At 45.7% G+C, this 27297-nt stretch overlaps 1 protein-coding gene across 5 annotated transcripts in view; it reads right to left on the reverse strand.

Annotated features, from left to right (window-relative positions):
• MVB12B (multivesicular body subunit 12B) overlaps nucleotides 1-27297 on the reverse strand; it is a 99863-nt gene that overhangs the window by 61963 nt on the left and 10603 nt on the right. For all 5 annotated transcript variants that reach the window (XM_028715407.2, XM_028715409.2, XM_077922401.1 and 2 more), the window contains exons 2-6: nucleotides 24264-24386; nucleotides 9823-9930; nucleotides 6898-6994; nucleotides 5879-6008; nucleotides 5565-5687 (exon numbers count right to left, since the gene is read on the reverse strand). In XM_028715407.2, the coding sequence (XP_028571240.1) occupies nucleotides 5565-5687; nucleotides 5879-6008; nucleotides 6898-6994; nucleotides 9823-9930; nucleotides 24264-24374 (569 nt within the window). In that variant the 5' untranslated portion in view covers nucleotides 24375-24386. The remainder of the gene's footprint in view (nucleotides 1-5564; nucleotides 5688-5878; nucleotides 6009-6897; nucleotides 6995-9822; nucleotides 9931-24263; nucleotides 24387-27297) is intronic.

A 27297-nucleotide genomic window follows, 5' to 3' on the forward strand; every position in this document is an offset into this window, starting at 1 on the left:
GACTTCAGGAGAATCTGTAATGCTGAGAGGTGGGAGGTAGAGGAAGGCTCTCATTTATAGGAGCCAGTGCCAGTTACTATCATTTCTCCTGCACATGCTGGAAAGCCAGAATCTCCCAACTCCATCCCCACCAGCATTAAAATGGCACAAAAGAGATGGGGGTCAGGTAAGAGACAGAAACATCATTACAGGACAAAAACACTCAGGAGAAGGCCACCACCACCCTCCCACTTCCTCCCTGAAACAAAGAATAAAATCTACTCACAGGAAGCTGACATCCCAATCTATTCTGAAGCAGTCTCCACCCTTTCTAATGCCTCTCTTTAAAAAAATTACACTGGTTTTTCCATTGCTTTCTTCATTCATAGCAAGTTCCTGATCCTCATGTTTACCTACATTTTCGACCTGCCTGTTGTTCTCACTTTTAATGTCCTGTGCTCACTTGTTGCCTACTGTCATTTCTTGCTGGCATTAGGCAAACGACTCCTCATTTGACCAAGCTTTTTTAAACAGACCTTCTTAATCTCTTAGTCCCATAGACTGCCAGAAGATCAAACCTCTCCATTCTTAAGGAAATCAGCCCTGAGCGCTCACTGGAAGGACAGATCGTGAAGCTGAGGCTCCAATACTTTGGCCACCTCATGAGAAGAGAAGACTCCCTGGAAAAGACCCTGATGTTGGGAAAGATGGAGGGCACAAGGAGAAGGGGACGACAGAGGACGAGATGGTTGGACAGTGTTCTCGAAGCTACCAGCATGAGTTTGACCAAACTGCGGGAGGCAGTGGAAGACAGGAGTGCCTGGCGTGCTCTGGTCCAGGGGGTCACAAAGAGTCGGACACGACTAAACGACAACAAATATTACATTTGGCTGCTGTAATTTTATGCTTTCCTCTGCCCTGACATTTAAAAAAAACACCACAACAACCAGGTTTAATTCAGTTTCAAAATCATTTTACCAACACCTTAGTTGTGAGCAGCAACTTTTATTAGAAATTAATAAATCTAACAATGAATGCACATCATCTAAAGGTGGGATGGAGAACCTGTGATCATCCAAATGCTGGGATTATGACTGAACGTCTCTAACACTCCAGGTTCAATCCCTGGCAGCTTCAGGTGGGGCTGGGGCTGAAACCCTGGAGACCTGCAGCCAGTCAACACATTTATTTATTTATTTAAATTCGTATACCTTCCTTAATCCGAAGATCACAGGGCAGTTCACAACATAAAAACACAAAATGGCAATGCAAAATAATGGTCTCACTCAATATAAGGCAGTTTCCTTATATCCTTATATGAGGTGTGGTTGATTGCTTTTGAAGGCCCCCTTGGAAGGCAAATCACAGGCAAATGTCAAGTCAAGCTTTTAAAATACACTGGAAAGAAAAAGAGCCACTAGTGCCAGACCACCAGAGTTAGACGCTTATGCCTTCTTTTGCAAAACTGAAGCCAACATCAACGTACTTTAAGTTTCTCGTCCAGGCAGGGCTCTGCAGGGAGGGCCAACTGTTAAAAGCGTTTGTAAATGTTTAAAACTCTCATCGAAGCCCATTAAAATATAAGTTCCCCTGCTTCTCCCTCAGCTCCTTTAAGTGACTCTCAGAGCCAGACACCCCCCCCCCCAAGTTCACCCTCGTCTGCAGACGAAACCCACTGAGCTGGAACCACTTCAGGTGCTTTGACATCCAAGCAAGATGCAAATCGTGTGGGTTCTGTTAAACAACATTCTGGAAACAGCCTCTGGGCTCTGTTCTCTCTCCACGGCTGGAGGCATAAAGCTTCCAAGTACCACTTGATGGGAATTGCAAGAGGAAGAGTGCTACTGTGCTCAGATCCAACTTATGGGGATCCTACAAGTAGGATCCCACACTGTGCTCAGATCCTTTCTATTTGGGAGATCCAGCTGGCCACGGTGAGAAAAGGATGCTGGACCAGATGGGCCACTGATGTGATCCAGAAGGTATTTCTGATGTTCTAGGGAGCCAACCCTGCTAACGGGTCTGGCTGCTTGCCCCTCTGCCCAGTATTCCGTTCTCTTGGCAGGCAGTGGCATTCCAAGGTAATGAGCAAAGAGAAAGCCCCCTTTCCCCATTGCCTGTTACATTACCCTTTTAACTGGAAATACCTTGGGTTTAATTCTAAGACCTTTCGCCTGAAAGCAGAGACATGGGAAGATATCCTCGACCAGGCTTGAAACTCATCCCTCCAATTAAGCATTATCTACTTTGACTGATGCTTATGAGCCATACTTGCATTCCATAGATTCTGGGTTTGATAAGCATATTAAGAACTTGAGAGAATGACCATAGCTCAGTAGTAGAACACCTGCTTTGCTTGTAGAAGGTATTGAGCTCAATCCCTATTGTCTTCAGGGATGGCTGGGGAAAGCTCCTGCCCAAAACCCTGAAAATCCACTGCCAGTAAGTGTAGATAATACTGAGCCAGATGGAGCAATGCCTGGATTGATATAAGGTACAACTCTATATGGGACGTGGGTGGCGCTGTGGGTTAAACCACAGAGCCTAGGACTTGCCGATCAGAAGGTCGGCAGTTCGAATCCCTGCGACGGGGTGAGCTCCCGTTGCTCGGTCCCTGCTCCTGCCAACCTAGCAGTTCAAAAGCACGTCAAAGTGCAAGTAGATAAATAAGTACCACTCCGGCGGGAAGGTAAACGGTGTTTCTGTGCGCTGCTCTGGTTCGCCAGAAGTGGCTTAGTCATGCTGGCCACATGACCCGGAAGCTGTACGCCGGCTCCCTCGGCCAATAAAGCGAGATGAGCGCTGCAACCCCAGAGTTGGTCACGACTGGACCTAATAGTCAGGGGTCCCTTTACCATCCTATATTCATAATATTCGCAATCTTATGTGCCTCCCTACCCCAAGCCAAGTAACTGGCATTTGGAGGTAGACTGCCCATGAACCTGGAGGGTCCATTGACCATTGGTGCTGTTGTTTTACACATTTATGGGAGGGCAATCCAACAAAGTTCCAGCAGGGTTCTTCTTATGTACTTGTGCCCCTGACCTCTGACTCACCACCCCGACACACTAGGTTAGGTGCCGCGTTGCACCCATCTTTCTGACATTATGTCTAGCAATCACATGAGCATGTTCCACACACCCACAGGATCAAAAGCTATTTGGCACTCAAGGATCAGAGCTGGGAAGGGAGGAGAGGCGAAATTCAACATTAGCATGCAGAAGTTGAGACCAAAATCCCCAGTCTTGGGCAAGTGGGACGTGAAACGCAGCCGACACATCTTTTTGCAATTGGAGTGTGTTCCATTTCCCAAAGTGTCTGTCGCAAGCTGATAACTTTTTTGTTGTTGCTGCATGGATGTTAAGTACAATTATATCTGCCACTGGGGGGTGGGGTGGGGAGGAGGAACGCACAAACACAGAGAGAAAGGAATGACATCTTTGCTTGAAGCTGACAGATTGTTTGGAGACCGTTTCAGGGATAGCAAGAGAGGCACTGCAGGAATGAATCCCAAGCACGCCAAGGGTAAGCCTGGGTACAGATAGGCAAATCTGCCCATTTTTGGTTCTTTCAAGTTAATAATTTCCCCTCCTAGTTGTAAGTTCACTCCCACGAATCTCTGAACCAGTGTGTGAATTAATTCTGTTTAGAAAAAGCATGCATACAACACATTATCTTTCCCCTATGAGGAAAGGTGCAATGTTTTAGAATTTTTTAGTTTAGAGAAAACATGTTATAAGTTTATAAAATGATGCATAGCATGGAGAAAGTTTTTCTCCTCTTATAAGCCTAGAACTTGTGGACATCCAAAGGCAGCTGAATGTTGGAATACAGAGAGCAGATAAAAGGAAGTACTTCTTTATGCAGTACATAGCTAAACTGAGGAACGTTCTCTTGCCGGAGGCAGTGGTGGCCACCAACTTAGATGGCTTTAAGAGAGGATTAGACAAATGGGGAAAGCTAATGATGGCTGCTTGCCAAGATGGCTATGCTTTGCCTCCACACCTTCCAAGTATCGGTTGCTGAAAACCATCTAGCTGGGCACTGTGAAAACAGAATTCTGGACCAGATAGGTCACTGGCCTGATCCAGCAGGCTCTCTTTATGCTCTTAACGTACTTCCTTGCCCGGCATAGCTACGCTTTGGAATGTGCTCCCATAGAAGGAAGTGATGACTACCAACTTGGATAGCTTTAAAGGAGGCTCAGAAAATTTATTAGAGGAATAGGCTATCAACAGCTACTAGTCCAGGGGTTTTTGTGGCTTGTCCTGGTTCATGGTCCCACAGATGCCGCAGTGGGCCAGAGTGTGTGTGTGCGCACGCATGCGCAAACGCTATTTCCAGCGATCCTTCTGGCATGGAGGAGGTATGCGCAGCTTCCCACTGGCTGCAGGAGCTTCCTGCAGCCAATGGGAAGCCGGCCAGCATCGCGGAAGGCGGTCCCCACTCTGCTCCGCGCCGGTTTAGTGCGGTGCACGGGACTCGACTGAGCGGGTGGCGGAGGTCCCCAAGCGGTCAGTGGGGGTCCATGGGCCCCCCATGGGGGGCCACTCGCAGCGTATGGGCCTTAGGTTGCCGACCCCTGTACTAGTCACAATGTCAGAGGCAGTATGTCTCTGAATACTAGTTGCTAGGAACCCTTTATATTGCTTGTTGAAGTACTCTAAGTGGGGATATGGTGACTAGTGCTAGCATATATATATAATGCTTTTTATTCTATTACAGTTTAATTGTTTTTAGCTGTTCCCCCAATGAATTTAGCTGTTCTTATTTTATCCATAAGCCGTCTTGAGTCCCTGTCATGGAAAAAGGTGGAGCATAAATAAATATATAGTAGCAATAATGACTATATTTTATGTAATAATGCCCAGCTTTCAGGCTTCCCACAGGCATCAAGCCAGCCTGATCCAGCAGGCTTGTTTTATGTCCTTATGCTCACAGTTAACAGGTATCCCATAATACTTCTGCATTTGTAAGAACTTGATTACAGTGGTACCTCTGGTTGCGAACGGGATCTGTTCCAGAGGCCCGTTCGCAACATGAAAAGAGCGCAACCCGCAGCGGCGTGTCTGCGCATGTGCGGTTTGCGATTCGCAGCTTCTGCGCATGGCGTCATTTTGCGCTTCTGCGCATGCGGCGAAACCCGGAAGTAACCCTTTCCGGTACTTCCGGGTCTCCACGGGACGTAACCTGAAAGAACGTAACATGAAGCGGATGTAACAAGTGGTATGAATGTATTTAGTCCAGCAACACCCACACTTGGGAACTCCTTGCCTACTGACATTCGGCAGGCACCTTCTCTGTACTCTTTTCACCACCTGCTAAAAGCATTCTTGTTTAGACAAACCTGCTAACATGTTTAGAAAGCTGATGCAAGTTTTAATCTATTTTTAGTCTATTGTTATTTTAACTTTTAGAACATTTTAAATTATTAATTCTTATTGACAATTGCATTGTTTTACGCTTTAGTAAACTACATCATCACCATCATCATCATCATCATCATTATTACTTTATACTGTCAAGTGGTGTATAAAACTGTATAAAAATCCCACTGGCATTGGAGAATTTGAGAAGAGCCTCACCTGGGAAGGTTAGCAGCTGGCGTTGTAGCTGGAGCTTGTGGAGAAGGTGTCGTGGGCTGAGACGATTCATGGTTCCTGGGGACTTTGCCCATGCGGTACCATATGCCCATGTTGTTCAGTTCCCTTTGCAGCAGACAAGAGAAGACAATCAGCCACACAGCTCAAGTCAATGGTCAAGGTAACAAATATGCTAGCACTTGGAAGGACGCAAACAGCATGGGGTCCCTTTGGTAGGGAATGCTGGACTCCTATCTGGAAAAACCTCAGTTCCAAAATTCCTGACTTAAAGGGTGAGGAGGAGATGGGACCCTTACCCAATGAACGTATACTGCGGAGGGGCTTGTTTGCCCCGGCCCAGGATCCGAATATCGCAAATTGCGGCCTCCGTAGAATCCCGCGGAATGAACTTGATGCAGAGCCTCTTCTTCCGGAAAGCAGTTTCTTCTGCAAAACGCCACAGCGTGAGAGTTCAGGGGTAGGTTCCCTCTTCTCTTACTCCAAACCTCTCTACAAAACCCAGACCTTCTTTAAGTGTAGCCCTCCTCTGAACACCCCCACGCCCCCCCCCAACGCCTTGTAGTACTCCCTGATTTTTATACCAATAGTGGATATTGATGCTGTTTTAAGTATTTGCTTTTTGTGTAAATCATTTGACATATTATGTTTCTTCTACATGCATATTCATGTACATGGACTCAGGGGTTACCTGATAGGTAAAGATACCAACCTCATGTAGTAGCCCTGATGATGATTTATAGATCGCTCAATATGTGAAAAACTCAAAATGGTTCAGAATACATAAAAATATCCAAATCATAAAATCATGGAGGTGGAAGGTAACTCAAGGGTCATGTAGTCCAACCCCCTGTATTCTTGCATTGCAGGGGGATTAACTAAATGACTCTTAGGGTCCCTTCCAACTTGGTAATTCTACGATTCATGTATTTTTACCTACTGTAACTTGCTTCAAGATCTTCAGATAGTAAATGGTCCATAAATCATCATCAGGTCTACTTTGTTATGTTGGCATCTTTAGACATTGGCCAACCCCTGAGCCCATGTACAATTCTTTTTTCTTCTTTTCTTTCTGCGGAGACAAACCTAGAACCTGGACCGCATCATCAAAGGGATCTGGTAGCCCACCGACACCCCTCCCCACTTGACTGCGGTGCACAGCCTCTAAATCCAAATCACACATAGTGTGGGAGCAAATCTGGATGAAAGACAAAAGATGGATAGAATTCCCACAGCAGTGCTCACCACTACAAAGCACCTTCTCTAAGAGGGTATGCACAGAATCTGGTCAGCACAAAGACCAACAGTCTCAACTCACGTGTGTCCATGGTCTCTTGGATAGGAATGAAGCCGACAGGCAAAGTGTCCTTGATATCTATGAGCTTCATATCGACCAAGACATTGCCCAGGTGGCTCTGTTGGGAGACAGAAGGAAAGTGATGGCCAAGAGGCGATGAAACCCAAACAAAATGACAATTCTTAGAATTGAGCATGCAGTTATGCACCTGCCCCACATACACAGCGTGCGAATGGAGCAAGAACTTGTCACAATCAAAAGGACTAGAAACTTAATTCCTCCTTTATTATTACAGTACTATTATTAAAAGTGCCATTCCCAGGACGCTGAATTCGACAAACAGGTTTGCATCCAACTAAGTTGTGCTTATGTCATGATTTCCCCCCAAATAATTTTGGGAGCTGTAGTTTGTTAAGTATGCTGAGAGTTGTTAGGAGACCCCTTACAAAGCTACAATTCTCAGAACGGTTTAACAATTAACCTCTCTTTCCAGGCAACTCTGGAAATTGTAGCTCTGGGATGGGGATATAGTTGTCCTAACAGCTGTCAGAACCTTCTGACATTAAGAGCTGTTTGTGACAGTGGAGGGGACTCCCATGAGAGGTGGTGAACTCTCCTTCCTTGGATGTTTTTAAGAAGAGGCCACCTGTCTATTTGATCTAGAAATTCATTCACTATGATTCTATTCTTCACCTAGCCCAGCTCCACTCAACCTGCTGCCCAGTTGTGGAGGGAAATTTAGTTTTTTTAAAAAATCAGTTTCAATCAATTATGTGTTGCTGTGCTTGTGGGGTGTGGAAAGCTACCCAAGTACTTTGGGATTCAGTGGGGGTTGCATTTAGGGACAGGGAAAGGGGCAAAAAGGCTGCCTTCAAAATTTAAATGGGGAACTAATCTGGCTGCATACACACCACGCATTTAAACCACATGACTTCCCCCTAAGAATGCTGGGAACTGTAATTTACTACCCACAGTGCTACAATTCCCAGCACCCTCAAACTACAACTCCCAAGAGTCAATTTTTTGGGGGGGGTGATGTCATGTGATTTAAATTCATTCTGTGTACACGGCCATTGTGACATTGAAAGAACCCTACTTTGATCAAACGAACTTTGGGGGAGAGTGAGAGGGTTATAGTTGATGCTAATCCTACTCATCGAGTAGACCCACCAAAGTTAATCGGAAACAACTACCTTAGATTCATTCATATCAATGGGTCTACTCAGAGAAGGACTAGTATTGGACACAACCCAGGGTGCTTAAACATATCCAGCAAACAGCTCTTATCTGGAGAGCAAAGACATATGTAATGAATCTGGCTAATTAGCTCTACATGTATTTCGTTGCAAGGTCCAAAAACAAGAAAAGTTCCTGGGGGGAAAGAAAGAAGAGCAGCATCTGCAAGCCAGCTGGAACAAGGAATAGTACATGGAATCCAAACTGACGTCTTCCCTGATTAATCAAGCACTGGAGAAAGAAAAACCTCATGAACACACCAACAGATCCTCTGATGTTCGGGCTGTCAGTGCCGTTCCTTAATGTATGCGAAAAGGTGCAATATACACAGAAAGTGGGAGGAGCCTGCAGGCTTGAGGGGGAAATCCTAATGTCTGTAAAAGTACAAAAAAATATTTGCGAGGAGGGGAACAAAGCAGGGGGCGGGAGGCAAGCCCAGCCCAGTTAAGACTGGGTGTGGTCAATGGCCATGGAATGCACGTGGAATGAGCAGGAGGAATGGGAAACTGGAGGAAGGGGGAATGGAATGCCGTTTCTGAACAGGAAGCACTTCACACTGCAACTGTCTGTTGCAGGTTCCACCCCGCTTTTTAGCCTTTTCAAGTAGCACAGGGGTTGCCCATTTGGTGCCCTCCAGATGTTAAAGTAAAGTAAAGGGACCCCTGACCATTAGGTCCAGTCGTGACCGACTCTGGGGTTGCGGCGCTCATCTCGCTTTATTGGCCGAGGGAGCCGATGTACAGCTTCTGGGTCATGTGGCCAGCATGACTAAGCCGCTTCTGGTGAACCAGAGCAGCGCACGGAAACACCGTTTACCTTCCCGCCAGAGCGGTACCTATTTATCTACTTGTACTTTGAGGTGCTTTCGAACTGCTAGGTTGGCAGGAGCAGGGACCGAGCAACGGGAGCTCACCCTGTCGCTGGGATTCGAACCGCCGACCTTCTGATCGGCAAGTCCTAGGCTCTGTGGTTTAACCCACAGCACCACCTGCGTCCCTCCTCCAGATGTTGCTAGACTGCAATTCCCGTAAGTTCCAGACAGCATGGCCAATTAGTCAGGTATGATGGGAGCTGTAGCTCAGGAACATCTGAAAGGCCGCATACTTGACTGCCCTTGAGCCAGCATTTCCCAAGCTGCCTATGTGGGTCAGTATTTAGGATCCTCCCATTCCAACAGTATCCCATGCAAAGATGTCTGCATACCCCTTGCTGAAACTTGTTTTTAAAGGGGTGACTTGCCAAAGCCACATTTCCAAATTGTTTTTTATTTTTTAAGAAAAGAAACACTTAGACTACTTAATCACAAAACTCTCTTAAGCAGCAAAATGTGTGAGCTTTTATTCCATCATCAAGACATCTGAGATGAAAGCATGTGTGAATATTGGTGAGAAAATCAGTACTGATGCCAAACAGGACGCATCTTAACTCAAAATGTAGTGGGTGGCAGTAGTATTAAAGTAGCAACAAATCACTTGAACAATATCCATAGATTATGTGACACTTTCTCCTTCAGCGGGACATCAAAACATTAATGCAGCATGTGAACAGTACATTTACCTGCTCACCTGTGGCGAGTTAAAAACCTTCAACAGGCAACCAGGAAAGAAAGCTTGATAGAAATTTGGTTTGTTCTGCTTCCTACTACAACCTTTCTTGTTCCCTGACCAGCCCAGGAAACAAACACCCAAGATTGAGAAGCAAGCCACTCACATTCTCTTTAGAAAAGGTCCGTGTGAAGCACAAATATCGTGTGACCTTGGATTTAAACAGGCCATCTTTCCAGAGGTCAGCATCCAAGCCATCTGCCGTCTGTGCAACCTGGAAAAAATATCAATAGCCAAGAGTTGGTGAAGGAAGAGGAAAAAAGGACAGGTAAAGCACACTATAGCTAATACAGGGGGCACAGCTCGCCTTTTACACCTAATTAACGCTGGCCTGAGGCTTTTATTACCTCATTAAGTCTCTCTCCTCCAATGGAGAGAAGGATCAAAAGCAAAGGGTGTGTGTGTGTGTGTGTGTGTCAGTCCTAAAAATATTGTCACCAGCGAGTCAACTGATTAAAGAGAACCCCACGTAAAATATTAATCAAGTTAAAACTACCTTTGGCTACTACTTCTTGAGGTGGTTTGGAGGTTAAAGGGAGAAACACAAAAGCCTCTGTCCTTCCTCACAGGCCTGTGGTTCGAAAAACGAAGGGAAATTGGTCACATGGTGTGTAGGCAGAAATACTCCCTGCTAGGCAGTCAGTTAATCCACCCTTCGATTTAGACAACCATTTGAAGATTTGGTGCTGGGGCGCGGAGAGTTCATAAATATAACACGTTGACAAGATATGGTGCAAATCCAGCATGATGAGTCTGGTCAGTGATAGGCTGGAGAAAATCATGTGTTCTTCTCTGACCCCTATACAGTGGTACCTCGGGTTACATACGCTTCAGATTACACACTCCGCTAACCTAGAAATAGTGCTTCAGGTTAAGAACTTTGCTTCAGGATAAGAACAGAAATCGGGTTCCGGCGGCTCAGCAGCAGCAGGAGGCCCCATTAGCTAAAGTGGTGCTTCAGGTTAAGAACAGTTTCAGGTTAAGTACGGACCTCCGGAACGAATTAAGTACTTAACCTGAGGTACCACTGTATAAAGATTCCAGCACCAGCTTCTTCACAGGATGGAGAAACTGAAGTGGCTTTGCTACTGTTGTCTGATAGGCATGGACTGCCCAGCTTGAGCTGTATCTGAAACACATGCTTAGTTGTCAGAAGCCTTCATTCAACAGTAGCAGCTATCGCTTAAGATGGTGACAGGGACTGTTGTCAACTGCAGCACCCCATTTGAGCCTCTCTCTCTGAACACCGGCTGATGCTTGCCAGTTCATCTTGCATGCTTTTATTTATTCATTCGGATGATTTCTCACTTAATACAATTCATATGCCCACCTTCCTTTTCAAAGAAACTCTTCTCCTTCTTTGCAATAGCAGGAAAGAAAGAAGAATTCGCAGCATAATCTCTATAAGCCACTGGCGCTGCAGCAAGAACCCCAGCTCCACTAGAAGGGAAGCAAGGTAGCAATCCTCAAGGAGTTGCAGTGGAACTCTCTAGCCTAACCATCCCATGTCAGAATCAGCAGCTACTACAGGCAAGTAGAGGCTTCTGACCATTTAGGCTTTCTGTGAGAACCAAAGAAGTGATTCTGTTGGTGCCACCCAGAATGCTTCGTGGCAGAGTAAGGATCTGAACTCAGGTTCCACCCACCCCTCATAAAAAGAACAACAGTCTATTCACTACAGACTCAATCCTCTTAAGGGAGAGGAGGCAGCCCCATCCACTAAATGCCATTCCTTCCTTAACAAATCGTATGGGCTGTGCAACACTCCATTTGCTCACTCACCTGTTCTTTCGTCAAGCCTACTGGCAACCATGAGAACTACAGTTTGCTTATAAAACTAAGGTATAGTGAGAGAGATGCATACTTTATTCAGAGCTCTCTCTCTCTTTTTTTGAGGATGAATTTCCTCCTGTTTGACAAAGTCTGTCTACTATACTAACCTTAAATCTAAGGAGACAGAACTAAGTATTTAAGAGCAAATACTTATTTCTTCCAGCCTAATCAACACTGCTTTTTGTTAGCAACACAGATGAGAACATTAAGGGACACAAGGAAACGGCCAGAAGTGGTATGGTGTGACTTATATAATCCCTACAAAGTAACGACATGTCTAGACAACTTTGCTATTTTTAGCTTCTAGGTTTGCATTTTCTTTTTTTAAAAAAATATTTTTTTAAAATCCTCTTACAAAAGTAATGTTGTTATCAGCATGATCAATGTGAGGGTTTGGGCTGAAAGCCTAATCTAATTACTGGCATATGTTCTTAAGATCCTGTTTGCACTACCTTCAGAGAGGGGCTTTTAAAGCCTCAGTCTCTCTCTTTGCACATGTGCACGTGCAAGTGCGCGCGCGAGCACACACACACACGCAAACTTAAATAAGCCTAAATTGAAGGTTCCTGTTTTGATTGTTCCTTGTTTAATGCTGAGCGCCCAATTGATTATTTTCCCCCCTTGCTTCCAAGGGAATGAACGTAGGTCACAGCAACAGCAACAGCTTTGCATGCAGAAGGTTCAAAGGTTTCAATCCCTGGCATCTCCAAGTAGAGCTGGGAACTTCGCCTGCCTGAAACCCTGGGGAGCTGCTGCCAATGAGAGTTGGAATGCAAGAGAAATCTGGTCCGTGCCTTTTATTTCCATGTGAACTCACCTATTTCTGCACTCCTGTGAATTTTGTTGTTGTTGGACTACAACTCCCATCATCCCCACCTAGCAGGACCAGTGGTAAGGTATGATGGGAACTGTAGTCCAAAATCAGCTGGAAACCCAAGTTTGGGAAACCCTGGTTTACAACATTTGAAGTTAAAAGAAGAAAATTCCCAAGCTGGTTGCAAGGAAGTAAAAGGAAGAAGAAGAAAAAAAACCCAGTAAAAGAGAAAGTTCATTTACCTCCCCACAATTTCCTCCCCTAAAGCCACTTTGAAGGGAAAATATTTGCTGCAAGATGTACCCAAGAGAGGATGTCCACGATACAATTACATTTCTGTGCAGATAAAGCTTGTGATCAAACACCTCCTTGGATAAAAGGGGTGAAGTCCGTTCTGTAAAAGCAGAAGTAGCCAAATCCAAAACTAGAATAATCCAGCGTAAAGAAGGGGTCTGGGGCATTTGCCAATGTAGAACCACTCCAGCAGAGATAAAGCATGCTGAGTGTTGGAAGATTTAGGAGGAAAGAATTTCTTCACACATTCCACAGCTAAACTATGGTATTTGCTTCCACAAGATGCAGTGCTGGGCACCAACCTGGGTGGTTTGAAAGGAGGGTTAAGCAAAAAAGGGCTATAAAAGGGCACTAGCCATGATGGCAACATTCTGCCTCCACCGCCAAAGGGAGCATGCTTCTGAATACCAGATGCTAGGAATCCCGTGGGGAAAAAGTTGGTATACTCAGGTCCTGCCTGTAGGCTTCTCATTGGGGCATCCAGTTGGCAACTGTGAGAACATGAGGCTGAACCAAATAGTCCACTGGCCTGATCCAGTTCTTAGGAGCTCATAACTAGAGATGGGAAATTATTTTCACTTGTGTATTTGCATGTGAAGGATACAGGAGGAGAAAAGCAAAGTCCAGGGTTCCAAAAATGTATTCATATATTACTACGTCCTTCCATTTCAGATGTTCAGGCTATGTGTGCCAAGGCACTAGCCTGGGTGCTAAGCTCCATGGGTGAGCACCTTCTCTTGGTTCCATCAGCATCAGAAGCACAGATGTTGGTGACAGATGGCTGCTTCCACATTGTGGGATTCCCTTCCCTGACACATTAGACAGGCTCCCTCTTTGGAATAGTTCCACTGGCAGGAGAAGACCTTCCCATTCAGACAGGCCTTTGAAAACTAAGGTGCAGGCAATGCTGGCCACTGGGCTACTAGATACTAGTTGCTGGTTCTCAATGTGCTTAGATGCATTTTGACTATTGTTTTTAAACCAGTTTGTTTTTATTACTTTTTATTTTATAATGATGTTTTAAAATGTTGGAAGCCACCTTGAATCTCAACTTGGGAGAAAAGTGGAATGTAATGAAACAACAATAACAACTATTATTATTATTATTATTATTATTATTATTATTATTATTAAGCAGCCAAAATTGTGTCATCCACACAGAAAAAAGGAAGCTGCAAGCAGGCTCAGGATAACCTGAAGGTGAACGGCCTCGGTCCAGTATACCTGAAGGAATGTCTCCACCCCCATCTTTCTGACCGGACGCTGAGGTCCAGTGCCGAGCGCCTTCTGGCGGTTCCCTCATTGCGAGAAGCAAAGCTACAGGGAACCAGGCAGAGGGCCTTCTCGGTAGTGGCGCCCGCCCTGTGGAACGCCCTTCCAGCAGATGTCAAAGCGATAAACAACTACCTGATATTCAGAAGACATCTTAAGGCAGCCCTATTCAGGGAAGTTTTTAACGTGTGATATTTTACTGTATTTGTGGTTTTTATGGAAGCCACCCAGAGTGGCTGGGGAGGCCCAGCCAGATGGGCGGGGTATAAATAAATTATTATTATTATTATTATTATTATTATTATTATTATTATTATTATTATTATTCAGAAAGTACTTTTAAAATATCTTTAGGGGGGAAATCCTGCCCCATTCCCACCTGAGCAATTTTCTGGGGGCCACATGCCGGTTGTACAGAGGGCCAGATACAAATATGGGCAAAAACAATGAATGCAGATTTTACCTTTGTACAGCAGCCTAGATTTTACACACACACACACACACACACACACACCTCTATCTAAAACCCAGAGATGAAAGGGGCATAATCAAAGTTTAAAGGACACATTCCAAAGGAAGATATGGAGTCAGCTGGTGCCAGTGAGAGGTGTGGCCTTGAGACAGGCGTGTTGCTGAGGATGACATATAGGCTGGGAGAATCCCTAGGGCCAGGTAGAGAGGTCTGGAAGGTCACATTTGGCCCCAAGGGCTGAAGTTTCAGCCTCAGGACACGTGTCAGAGAAATTAAACTCAGAAGGTTTGCACCAAGAGAAATAATTGTGTCCTTAAACTTCTGGTTCCTTCCTTCCTCTTTAAATGGAGTATTACTTAATTACTTGAAGGGAATTGAGCAGGATAGCTTGCAAGAAGACACTTAAAGGAACCTCATCACAAGGCAAACGGAAGCCTAAGAAGGTGAGAGAAGGAGCAATTAAGAAATGAGTAACAGCAGCCAAGTCTAAGTAGCTCTTTATCACCCCACAGATTGAGGCCACATTCACAAGGCCCTTTTATGTGCTGTACTACAAACAGCTACCAATACAGCCACTGTCACACATTTAAAGCACTATTATACAGCATTAAACATGCATGGCTCCCCCAAAGCATCCTGGGAGCTGCAGTTTATTAAAGGTAATGAGAGCTGCAAGGGGATCCCTATTCCCCCTGTTATAAGAATTCAAAGGTTTCAAATATAGAATCAATGTTCATAAATGTGCAAGGTAAACACACATACATAAGCTATTTAAACCCCAGCTGCACCAGCCCTTGTCAAAACCATCTCACTTCCCTCACCACAGATACACACAGGTTGAGTTACAATCTGTATGCTGAAAATTGTACAACAGACACAGATTTCCTCCTCTGCCACCACTGCACAAAACGTTTGTTAGCCCCTCCAAGTCCAACAGATAAATTAAAAGCTTCAAGGGAGCCGCCCTTCTTGCTAACAATTTGAGATAATTAACAGAAGCCACAAGTCATTTCATTTCCTGCTATAGCTTGAGAAGAAGCTCCTGTATTTATCTTTGGGGACTTGTTAATGGTTTTTAAGGACATGCCATTTAAATAATTAACATGCGCGCACACACAAAGCAGGAGGTCCTGTCTACAAAATACCAATAGCTTCAAGCAAAGCAAACCGTTCTCTAGCAAATGGAAGACTCCATGGCTAAAGAAGGTTTTGATTGGAAGAGGAAGACCACTGAAAACAGTCATTGATTTTGGCAGGGTCACAGAGAGCTCTGACTCTTCTTTTCATTGGCTCCCATTGACCCAGGCATCCTATAAAGTACTTCCAGGTTACATCCCAGCTCCAGCCTGTGTGGTGCTATGGTCAGGGTGTGGGACTAGGACCTGGGCGAGCAGGGTTCAAATTCCCTCTCAGCCACAGAGCCCATTGGGTGACCTTGGGTCAGTTTCTGTCTCTGATCCCAACCAACCTCACGTGGTTGTTGCAAGGATAAAATGGAGAAGGGAAGTAGTGTGTACATCAACCTTGAGCTCCTCGGATAAAAGGTCTCACCATGCAGCCATTCTCTCTCCTGGGTATTTGAAATGGTGCTGCTTTTGTGCTGGTGCATACTTGCTGGTACATACTACTGTCACCCGTTTTTGCTGCCTATGGCAGCCATTTTGTGCTGGAAGTCACAGCATTTTTATCACGTGTACCAGCACCTCATTTTTTTATCCTGAAAGAAGCACTGATATACAGTGGTACCTCAGGTTAAGTACTTAATTCGTTCCGGAGGTCCGTTCTTAACCTGAAACTGTTCTTAACCTGAGGTACAACTTTAGCTAATGGGGCCTCCCGCTGCCGCCACGTGATTTCTGTTCTCATCCTGAAGCAAAGTTCTTAACCCGAGGTACTATTTCTGGGTTGGCGGAGTCTGTAACCTGAAGCGTATGTAACCTGAAGCGTATGTAACCTGAGGTACCACTGTAATTCTAAAGCATGCCCCCCACTCAGGGAATGCTACCTGATATCCTCCAACCTATCACTAAGAATGCCACAAAAATCTGCAGGCCTCTTCAGTGTGCCAAATATTAGGGCAGGTCACAGCAATTCAGGGCATAACATTTGCATTTGACAAGAGAAGAATTTTTTCACTTGTATCCGCTTCTGCAGCTATGGAACTTGTGTAGGGCCTGGGGGAAAGGGTGGGTTGGAATATCACGCATCAGTGAATCAACAGAGCTTTTTGCTCATCTAACTACTTTCTCCACCAACTTGTCAGGCAACTTTTTACAGAACACTGCCATTCCCCAGATAGGCGAGGGAATTCCAGTCGAGCAATCTCCTATGATTTTGATTGACTGAATTGTATATTAGCGATCGGGTTTTTTTGTTTTTAAAAGCAGATTTTCCAACTGCGCAAATTCCCCATCCATGTATCCATGGTGGTTTCCTCATTGCAATAAGTGATAGGGAACCTGGCAGAGGGCCTTCTTGGTAGTTGAGCTCTCTCTGTGGAACGCCCTTTCGTCAGATGTCAGAGTTGAACAATTATATGACTTTTTGTAGACATCTGAAGTCAACCCTGTCTCATGAAGCTTTTGATGTTTTGTTTTGTCCCTTTATATTTTGTTGGAAACCGCCCAGAGCGACTGGGGTAACCCAGTCACATGGGTGCGGTATAAGAAATATATTATTATTCCTCCACAGCAGCAAGTAACTCTTATCTCTCATCATTATTATTAGCATTATTTATTATTAGCATCATGAATCCCTGACCAGGATTCAAGATGCTTTACAAAAATTAAAACAACATGGATAAACTAAAGAAAGCTAAAAATATATAAAAGGTAAGAGTTAAAAAGTAATTAAACAGAATCAAAACACTAGGAAAACAAATCCATTAACATGCCGATACAGTCGTACCTTGGATGTCGAATGCCCTGTAACCTGTATGTTTTGGCTCCCGAATGCCGCAAACCCGGAAGCGAGTGTTCCGGTTTCCAAACGTTCTTTTGGAACCCAAATGTCTGACAGGGCTTCTGCGGCTTCTGATTGGCTGCAGGAGCTTCCTGCAGCCAACCAGAAGCCGCAATTTGGTTTTCGAACGTTTTGGAAGTCAAATGGACTTCTGGAACAGATTCAGTTTGTCTTCCAAGGTACAATTGTAGTAAAAAAACAGCACAGCGGTATTAAAAGCTGTTTCCTTAAAAACAGTCAGTTCCACAAAGCCTGCTGGAATTAAACAAGTCTTTACCCACCAGCAGGACAAGGAGGGAGCCAGTCTAGCTTCCCGAGGGAGGGAGAGAGTTCCAAGATCTGGGAGCAAGCACCAAGGTGGGGGCCCAATACAGTGATGACTCACTGATGAATCTGCCTTAGTTCAGGAACTAACAGGCGCCAAAGAAAAGCAGCACCTTAAGGGTATTTACAAGGATGCAATGGAGCATCACCTGCCTGAAGGTGAAGAAGAGGTGGTTCCAGCCAGAAAGAAGGTGTTTTAATATGGTTTGAGCATTTTAAGTATGGAAACTTAAGTCTACCTTGATATAATTCCTGTACATGCTGTCCCTCCCTTTACCTGTTATTTAAGTGCTTAATAAATACATACACCGAACACGTCTAACCTCCTCCCCATTTTTTTCAAGCTGCACATTATCAGTTTTCCAAGTGCACCATTTCCCCTCTAAATCCATATTTTGAACCCAACAGGCACACTTAAAACAACAACATGGATGTGACAACATTCTGGAAGGGAGATGGGGAGATTTCTTGGAGCTGGGGGTGGGGCAGCGCTGGCCTAACCCTTATCCCCATGTCTTTATTTACCTTTACCTCCCTTACTGCTTTCCTGTTAAAAGACATGGATCAAGTGAAGGGATTGCCTCTCAAAAGGACACTCTCATCTCCTTCCTGAACTGCAGAGCTGAAAAGGAGCCCAAAAGTCATCAAGTCCCTGCAATGCAGGAATGACAACTAAGGAATCACTTGGGGCAAAACTGTTGAATCTGCAACACCCTTCTGTTGGTTCAACTGATTCAGGGTCATAGCATGTGAACAAGTGAAACCCCTCTCTGTCTCTCCTAACATCAGTGAGACTACCAGAAGGGTAGAGAATGAAGCAGCCCATTCATTTTGCTGCTTAGATTAAGCTCCATGACCTGCTGAACTCTATAACTAATACCCAGTACCTGACCTTGGTTTTTTTCCTCCTCCTCCCTCCCCAATTCATTTTCCTTTCGTGTTGTGGCTTTTAGATTGCAGCCCTGATCTTCGTACACTGCTTTGCGAGCCTCGTTCCGTGGAAAGGTGGAGGAGAAATGTTTGAGAGGCAAAGGAGCAGAGCCTCCAGCTGCCATGCCTATGCATGCAGATTCAAACAAGGTGCCAAGCTGTGCATATTGGAGTTTACAACTTCTTAGGACTTCCAGCAATACTTGGGCACTAGGTTGCGGGAGGCTGATCTACCCCCAACCTAGTGCCCTCAAGATGGTGCTGACTGCCTCTCCCATCACCACCAACCATTGGGAATGCCAGTGGATGGACACAGTAGCCCCAGAAACATCTGGGTTGGGGGAAAGACTGATCTTGAGGAACTGGAATGTATTGGAGAAAACGGGCTGCAAACTAAAGGTACATGAGCCAGCAGAGATAATACTGTTCATCTCAGGAATATTGGCTCAGTGGAGTGCCTTCCCCCCCAAACTTCCGACACATATACCTTTTCCTTTCAAAATGCTACTTCCAACTGCAGCTGGGAAAACACAGCATTCCTAGGCAACAGCGGTCTGTTAAAGCCCAAACAGAGCTTTCAAATTCCCTGCTCCAGCGTGAAAATTATTAGGAACATAGGAAGCTGCCTTATACAGTGTCAAACCATTGGTTCATCCAGCTCAGTGCTGTCTGCAATGACTGGCATCAGTTCTCCAGGATTTCCACTAAGTGTATTTCCCAGCCATGCCGGGAGAGGGCAGGGACTGAACCTGGGACCTTCTGCATGCAAAGCAGGTGCCCTTCCCCAATCAGAGCTCCCTTGCAGTTTAGTGCTAAAAGCATCAAGTAGGTAACCTGTAGGGGACGCGGGTGGCGCTGTGGGCAAAACCTCAGCGCCTAGGGCTTGCCGATCGCATGGTCGGCGGTTCGAATCCCTGCGGCGGGGTGAGCTCCCGTCTTTCGGTCCCAGCTCCTGCCCACCTAGCAGTTCGAAAGCGCCCCTAAGTGCAAGTAGATAAATAGGGACCGCTTTATAGTGGGAAGGTAAACGGCGTTTCCGTGTGCTGCGCTGGTGCTGGCTCGCCAGAGCAGCTTCGTCACGCTGGCCACGTGACCCGGCAGTGTCTCCGGACAGCGCTGGCCCCCGGCCTCTTAAGTGAGATGGGCGCACAACCCTAGAGTCGGACACGACTGGCCCGTACGGGCAGGGGTACCTTTACCTAGGTAACCTGTGCTACCCACCCTCTCTGCTGCATCAAAAGTAGAAGATAAATCTGCTCCAAGGGTTTCCAAATTCCACACCCAGAGAAGCTTAAGTATCTACAACCTGCATGGATCATGCAAAAGATGAGAGCCTGCATGGTTTTCGCAAGGGTTGATCAACTCTTGCTAACCAGAGGGCTGAGGAATGAAAGATCCATGCACAATCCTTTTCATCCCCCACCAATCTCTTGAATTTCACCACGGTTCATGCACTTTCAAGAGTTTTATTGCACTCATAAGGACTAGCAACCTGTTGCTTGTTTTTGGAATCATACCCCTCAGGATGGCTTTTGTTTATACACCAAATGATGCAATGCATACAGTTCTATCAAAATCATACCAAAAAAGGGGGTGGAACATACACTAAATGTTTAGTTTGCATTAATATGAATAAACAAGGTTGCAATCCTATCCCCTCTTACCTGGGAGTAAGCCCCACTAAATTTGAAAGGACATACTTCCGATTAGACATGGGACTGCATTCTACCATGTTCTACTCACAGTAGACCCACTGAAATTAATGAACCTAACTTAGCTATGATCACTGGGTCTACTCTGAACCAACACCGGCTACTCCAGAATGTCTCTGAGCATATTCCGAGTGTAGGAATTAGTTTTCATCATTTTGGTTGAGCTGAAGTCACTGTACTTTTATGCACAAATCTTCTGACGAGCTCTCTTCATTTCAGCCTCCTTGATCAGGTGGAAAAAGTGATTTTGTTTTTGCTATTGTTAAACAGTTGCCAGTCGGAAACCCTCACAGATCAGCTTTAGTTGAGATTCCTGAATTACCAGGGGTTGGTCTAAATGACCCTAGGGGTCCCTTCCAACTCTACAATTCCATGATTCTAAAAACTGTCTACTTTTGAATTCAAACTGGCCTAACTCCCAGGTAAATGCCTAATGTTCCAATTAGTGATAAATTAAAAGGCACCACCCTGCATTCCCCAAATCTATCACCTCCATCCCATCCCATGCTTATAATCTTTTGCAGGTTTCTGAGGAATGTGGGTAGAAGAAAAGAGTTGTATTCCCCCCCACCCAAAAAAATAATTTTTTATGTTAACATTGTTCACGGCTGAATTTGTGCAGTCGCTGCTTAGAATGCTCCATCATAGGTTAGGCATCCTTTTTAGCAATCAGAATACATTCTCTAAGACAAGAACCAAAAAGCCAGCTGAGCTCCGGGGAGACTTCACACTCTTGTTCAACAACAGTTCATCAACATCCACATTCTCCCCCACCCCCCCAAGGATCAGGTTCATGCATCTGCTTTTTCGCTACATACCTCCAGCTGGCTGGTTTCAGATTCCCTGTCCCCAAAAAGCACCTCCCTTCCCAAATCCAAGCTCAGATATAGGGTGATCAACCAGTCAACCTAACTCAGAAGCATCCGCTCTGGCTGACTCTCTTAAGCTCCTTCCTAGGTTCTGCCACCTGTATCCTTACAATACACAGGAGGGGAGCCTTAGGCCTGGGAGCAGAATCTGACCCTTGGGACTCTTCCCTAGGTCACTTCCCCTTCCCAGCCCCTTCCTCTCCCTGGCTGGACTGTATGCATGGCATTCCAACAGGCGTGAGGTTCCAGAGTAGATGCTGTCACACGAAAATATAGATTTCTCGCAAGTCCGGAACAAACATTTTGCGACACTTGCACGAGAGCCACTTCCGCAGAGGGCTGCGACTGAGTGGGCAGTGCTGCTCTGAAGCCTGAAACAATGCATGCTTCCATGTGGGGCCATACATTCTGGGGCAGGTTGTATCCATTTGCAAGGCTCTTAACAAGTCGGGTCCAGAATACCTTAAGGACCACCTGATCCCTTAGACCCTTGCCCGAACCCTGAAATTTCTGGGGGAGTCTCTGCTGGTGGCCCCCAATGGCTCAGGTGCATAGCTTGTAACTTCAAAAGCCATGCATTCAGTGGGCTCAATTCTGTGGAACTCCCACCCACCAGAGACGAGACATGTTTGATGTTTTACCGTGTTTTTAATATTCTATTGGGAGTCGCCCAGCGTGGCCAGTCAGATGGGCAGGGTATAAATAATAAATTATTTCTTCTTCTTCTTCTTCTTCTTCTTCTGGACGGTGAAGGAGCTGCTGCTGTGACCTGCAACACCTGTGCCATATTTGTAAGGCTACCTTTGAAGGTGACCCGGAAACTGCAATTAATCCAGAATGCGGCAGCTAGACTGGTGACTGGGAGTGGCTGCCGAGACCATAAAACACCAGTCCTGAGAGATCTGCATTGGCTCCCAGTACGTTCCCGAGCACAATTCAAAGTGTTGGTGCTGACCTTTAAAGCCCTAAATGGCCTCGGTCCTGTATACCTGAAGGAGCGTCTCCACTCCCCATCGTTCAGCCCAGACACTGAGATCCAGCGCCGAGGGCCTTCTGGTGGTTCCCTCATTGCGATAAGCAAAGCTACAGGGAACCAGGCAGAGGGCCTTCTCAGTAGCGGCGCCCACCCTGTGGAACACCCTCCCTTCAGATGTGAAGGAAATAAGCAGCTATCATCTCTTTAAAAGACATCTGAAGGCAGCCCTGTTTAGGAAAGTTTTTAATATTTAATGCTGTATTGTTTTTAACATTCGATTGGGAGCTGCCCAGAGTGGCTGGGGAGACTCAGCCAGATGGGTGGGGTATAAATAATAAATTATTATTATTCCTGCTACAGAACGTGCAAGAGTATACTTCTAGCAAGTGCAAACTGGTTGCCTTGCTGGAAGAGAAGGTGCAGCAACCTGAGGCCCACCCAGCCACACTTCAGGCTACAGGACAAGAGGCAGAGTTTTTCGATACAGCCTGAGTGAACTGTACTGGAAGAGCAAGACAGGTGGGGTGCCCCTAGGGAGGAGGGAGACCGCCCATTCCCAGAGACAAAACCCTGGAGGAAAATGACACAGGAGTGAACAGAGGAGAACATCCAACATGATCAAGGTCTGGAAACCAAGCCTTATGAGGAATGGTTGAGGGAGCTGGGTATGTTTAGCCTGGAAAAGAGGAGACTGGAGATATGATAGCCACCTTCAAATATCTTAAAGGCTGTCACATGGAAGATGGAGCAAGCTTGTTTTCTCCTGCTCTGGAGGATAGGACTCAAACAGACGTCTTCCAGTTACGAGAAAGAAGATTCCAACTAAACATCAGGAATAACTTTCTGAGTGTAAGAGCTGTTTGACAGTGGAACAGACTCTTTTGGGAGGTTGAGAACTCTGCTTCCTTGGAGGTTTCTAAGCAGAGGTTGGATGGCCATCTGTCATGGATGCTTTAGCTGAGATTCCTGCATTGCAGGGGGTTGGACTAGATGATCCTTGGGATACCTTCCAATTCTATGAGACAGGCACCCTCCTGGCTGAACTTCAGGCACATGACAAAGTCTTCCTCACTCCAGCAGAAAATGCCTGCTGGTCAGCCTTTGCTTTTGTGACAGATTTTTTATTCTCTGTGTGGTTTATTTATATGCACACTGCTCAGAAATGCAAATGATTATGCAGTACCTAAATAACACAAGCAGAACAAAAAGAAATTAATGACAGGCATGAATAGCCCTCCAGGTTATGGCAGCCACTGGAGGGCAAATCTCCAGAAGGCGCTTTCTGCATAGCAAAATGTGTAACATGAACCGAGGTCAGTAGGCAGGAAGCCAACAGGCCTATCGCTACATAGCAAGACTTGTTGCCAGAACAAACAGAAAAATATTTAACCCAGGCAGATCCCCATGCAATAGCAGGAAAGGAGACCAAAACGTGGAAGCCTGTGTTACACTCTGTATTAAAGGAATATGTAACCAAGCTCAAGAATATCAATATAAGCATTCAAAAAACTTCGATTTGCTTCACCACCCCCAAACTTCTAGTCCAGGGGGTGGTGGACCTCAGACCTGGGGTTGATGGCAGCATTCCAGGCCTTTCCATGTGGCTCTTGGAACTCTTCCCAAGGCCATGTCCCTCACTGAACTCAAGCATGTTTGCCTGGCGGGAAGGCAAACTTGAACTCTGATTGCTGGATGGAAGACAGAGAGGTGTACATGTGTGCTCACAGAAGCCAGGGACAACCTGCCCCACTCACTATGGCACTTGGCCCCCAGGGAAGTTGTCCAGAAGGGAATGTGGCCCCATAGCTCTAGACCTCGGAGCAAAGATGGGAGCCTGGAAACTAAAAATCTCATACGCTAGAAAACTACTTCTTATTAGGATATGAGGAAGTAAGTGAGTAAGCAGTGCTTACGGAAGCAAAGCAACTAGAGACAAGTCATCAGGATGAATGCAGATTTTCTGTGCACGAAATTAAAAAGAATTCGAAACCCACATAATCCAGATTCAATGCCATGAAAACTCTGAGAGAGAGATATTTAGGATTTTGTATTAAGGAGGGAAAATACACGACAACTCATTTTGTACTTACGACATCGTAATTTGTAGGCGCTCGGTTCCGGGAAGCAACGACCCCGACTCCAGTGATTGGGTCCATGGGCACATCTGGCAAGGCATCAGCAAGTTCTCTAACCTCAGGCATCGTGGACTGTTCCTGAAAGAGTGAAGAAGATTTAGAGGGAGGGCAAGGTCAGCGGGCAAAACGCCAGTGGGCTGCCCTATCACACAGTATAACAAGAGGCTGCCAAAATAAACACCCTTGGCTGGGGCACACCTAACTCAAAGTGGCATTTGCAGCTGATAAAAACTCACTTGAATTGACTCCCTTTTCTGATAGGCTTTCAACGAGGTTCAGCTAGGGATCACTGCCTGAGGAACGTTTAACCCAGGCGGGTCTTCATCCGAGAGAAGCAAAAGACGCCCAAGGGTGGTAGCCTACTTTTTAAAAAGGAGAAAGAAACTGAACCCAGGTCTGCATTTGCAAATAATGGGTTTGCTGACTGAAAACCTTAAGGACTAGAGTCCTTAAGGACCAGTCCCCCAAAAGCTCACACCTGAAGGAGGCAAAACAAGACCAATAGGCTTCAGACCTCAAAGCAGAGTGGAAACATTCAGTGGTACACAAGATTGCAACCCCTGCAAGTACCAGGAGAACCAACATGTAGGTGGGAGTTCCAGGGGAGCTCCTATCATAGGAGAAAGGGGTTGCACCTGGGTGACAAAGCCCAGGGGGGCAATTAAATCTAGCAAAGAATGTGGAACAGGAGAAAACAGCAATAAATAACTTTTCGTAGTGCTCCAATTTAGGTAAAGGACGGCAGAGGTCCTCCAGCCCTGGCCTAAGGGCTAAGAAGCATGTTATACAATCATTTCCATGTGGTTGGAGACTCAGAAAGCTACACCCACATTATACAGCATGCTAACATTGCAAGGGCCCCTATTTAAGGAGACAGGTGACCCCCAGGTGCACAGTGAGCACCTGCCTTGGGCCCTCTCTCAGTGGCTAAAGCAAATAGCACAGAATAGTTCACCTAAAGCACTGAGCTGCGTTCAGGTGACTAGGATCAGACCCATGGGTGGGTGGGAAATTGTAATCTCACAGATCTTAACAAGAGACAAATCAGGCAGTAAAGTGATGATGCAGGATACTAAAGCAAGGAAGAAATAAAAAGGATTCAAAAGTGGAACGCAGGTTCACTTACATTGAAAGTTCACACCCACACCATCTATTTAAAGCATTTTGTTTCCCCCGAAGAACCCTAGGAACTGTAGTCTACACCTCACAGAGCTCCAGTCCTCAGTACCCTTAAAACAAACTAGAGTTCTCAGATTCTTAGGGGCTCAAGCCATGGGCTTTAAATATAGCTTGGGGATGTGACCCAAAGGCAGCCCCCCATCCACAAATGTATATATCCAAAAAAGAAAAAAAATACATTTTTTTAAATAGAAGCAATACAATATAACACTCCGAAAAATGGGGGAAATTACAGTAAAAAGGCAGGTGCAACACACATGACATATCATGATGTCCTCAGGGGATAAAAAGTCCCAGTGTTGCCAAATGTCCATAACTGCCCTTGATCTGTGTTTTTGTTAGTCTTTGCTGCATGCATATGCAACAAAGTTCTGCTGGGTGGTGTAAAATGACTACGGTAACTTTTTTCCTTGACTAACCCATATTTTACATGTGATTTTCTCCCATTATTGCTAAAGTCCAAATTGTTCGGTACCAAGCTGATAGGTTTAGGCCATCCAGATTTTGCCACTGCCGTATGATGTCGCATTTAGGAAATGCGAAGTCCTTGGTCTTGAGATCCCTATTATGTCCCATAAGGATAGAAAACAAAAATTAATTCTGGTGTAAATTCAACACTATCTCCTGTAATACGGTGTTCTTTCAAACTTGGGTCGCCAGGTATTGTTGTTGGACTACAGCTCCCATCATCCTTTGCCACTGGGCTGAGCTGGCTGGAGATGATGCAAATTGTAGTTCCAACAAAGTCTGGGTTGAAGAAGGCTGGTCCAGCTGCCACACAGCGTCAGGGATTAGCACAGGGCTGTCCATGTGGATGTCCTCCAGAAGCTGTGGACTACAACTCCCATCAGCCCCAGTGAAGCTTCAGCGCAACATCAGGAGGGCATCAGCCCTGGCTTAGTGGGTGGCTCCTCCCTGTCTTGCCCAACTATGAGTGAAGGACAGTGAGTGGAGCATCTCTTGAAAGCACATAGAACTATGGCAAGGGTAGAGAATCTTGGGCCAGGAGGTCAAGTGAGGCCTTCAAATTCTCCCAGTCCAATCCCCACCCAGGCCACAAACCTCAACCTCTCTGAGTGCTGTTAACTGGCTGGAGTGTGTCCTTGAACTGTGATGACGCATTTCCCCTGCCATGATGGAGACGCAGGTGTGTGGAAACCGCTGGTGTGTGCCTGGCTGCTGTGATGTGGCCGTTAATACAACAGTACAAATTAACTTGTGCTGCCCCATCCACTTTCACCTCTGTCTTGACCACCCTTGGCATGAGGTCCGCAGATGTGAATATGGCTGAAAACTGCTCTGCACCCCTGACTTACAGAGTGTTCCCCCTTACTATGTGATCAACCAACCACTATATATCTAGGGCCAAAGAACACTTTGGGTTAACAGGCAGGCGGAGAGACTTACAAGGTGGTCAAGGCTGAAGACCCCTCAGTGAACTAACCTGAACCCTGCAACCATCATCTGAGGCCCTTCTTCGTGTGCTGGTGGGTGGCAACAAGACAGCAGTCCTTTTCTTCAGCGGCTCCCCATTTGTGGAATGCTCTCCCCAGGAAGGCCCACCTTACGCCTTCATTATACATCATTAGGACCAGGCAAAAACATTCCTCTTCTCCCAGGCATTTCGCTGATTAAACAATCTATGGCCTTTTAAACAGGGGGAGGTATTTTTTGTTGCTTATCATATTACAGTGGTGCCTCGCAAGACGAAATTAATTCATTCCGCAAGTTTTTTCTTCTTGCGAGTTTTTCGTCTTGCGAAGCACGGTTTCCCATAGGAATGCATTGAAAATCAATCAATGCGTTCCTA

The sequence above is a fragment of the Podarcis muralis genome, chromosome Z, assembly GCF_964188315.1.
Source record: "Podarcis muralis chromosome Z, rPodMur119.hap1.1, whole genome shotgun sequence".
NCBI classification, from domain to species: Eukaryota; Metazoa; Chordata; class Lepidosauria; order Squamata; family Lacertidae; genus Podarcis; species Podarcis muralis.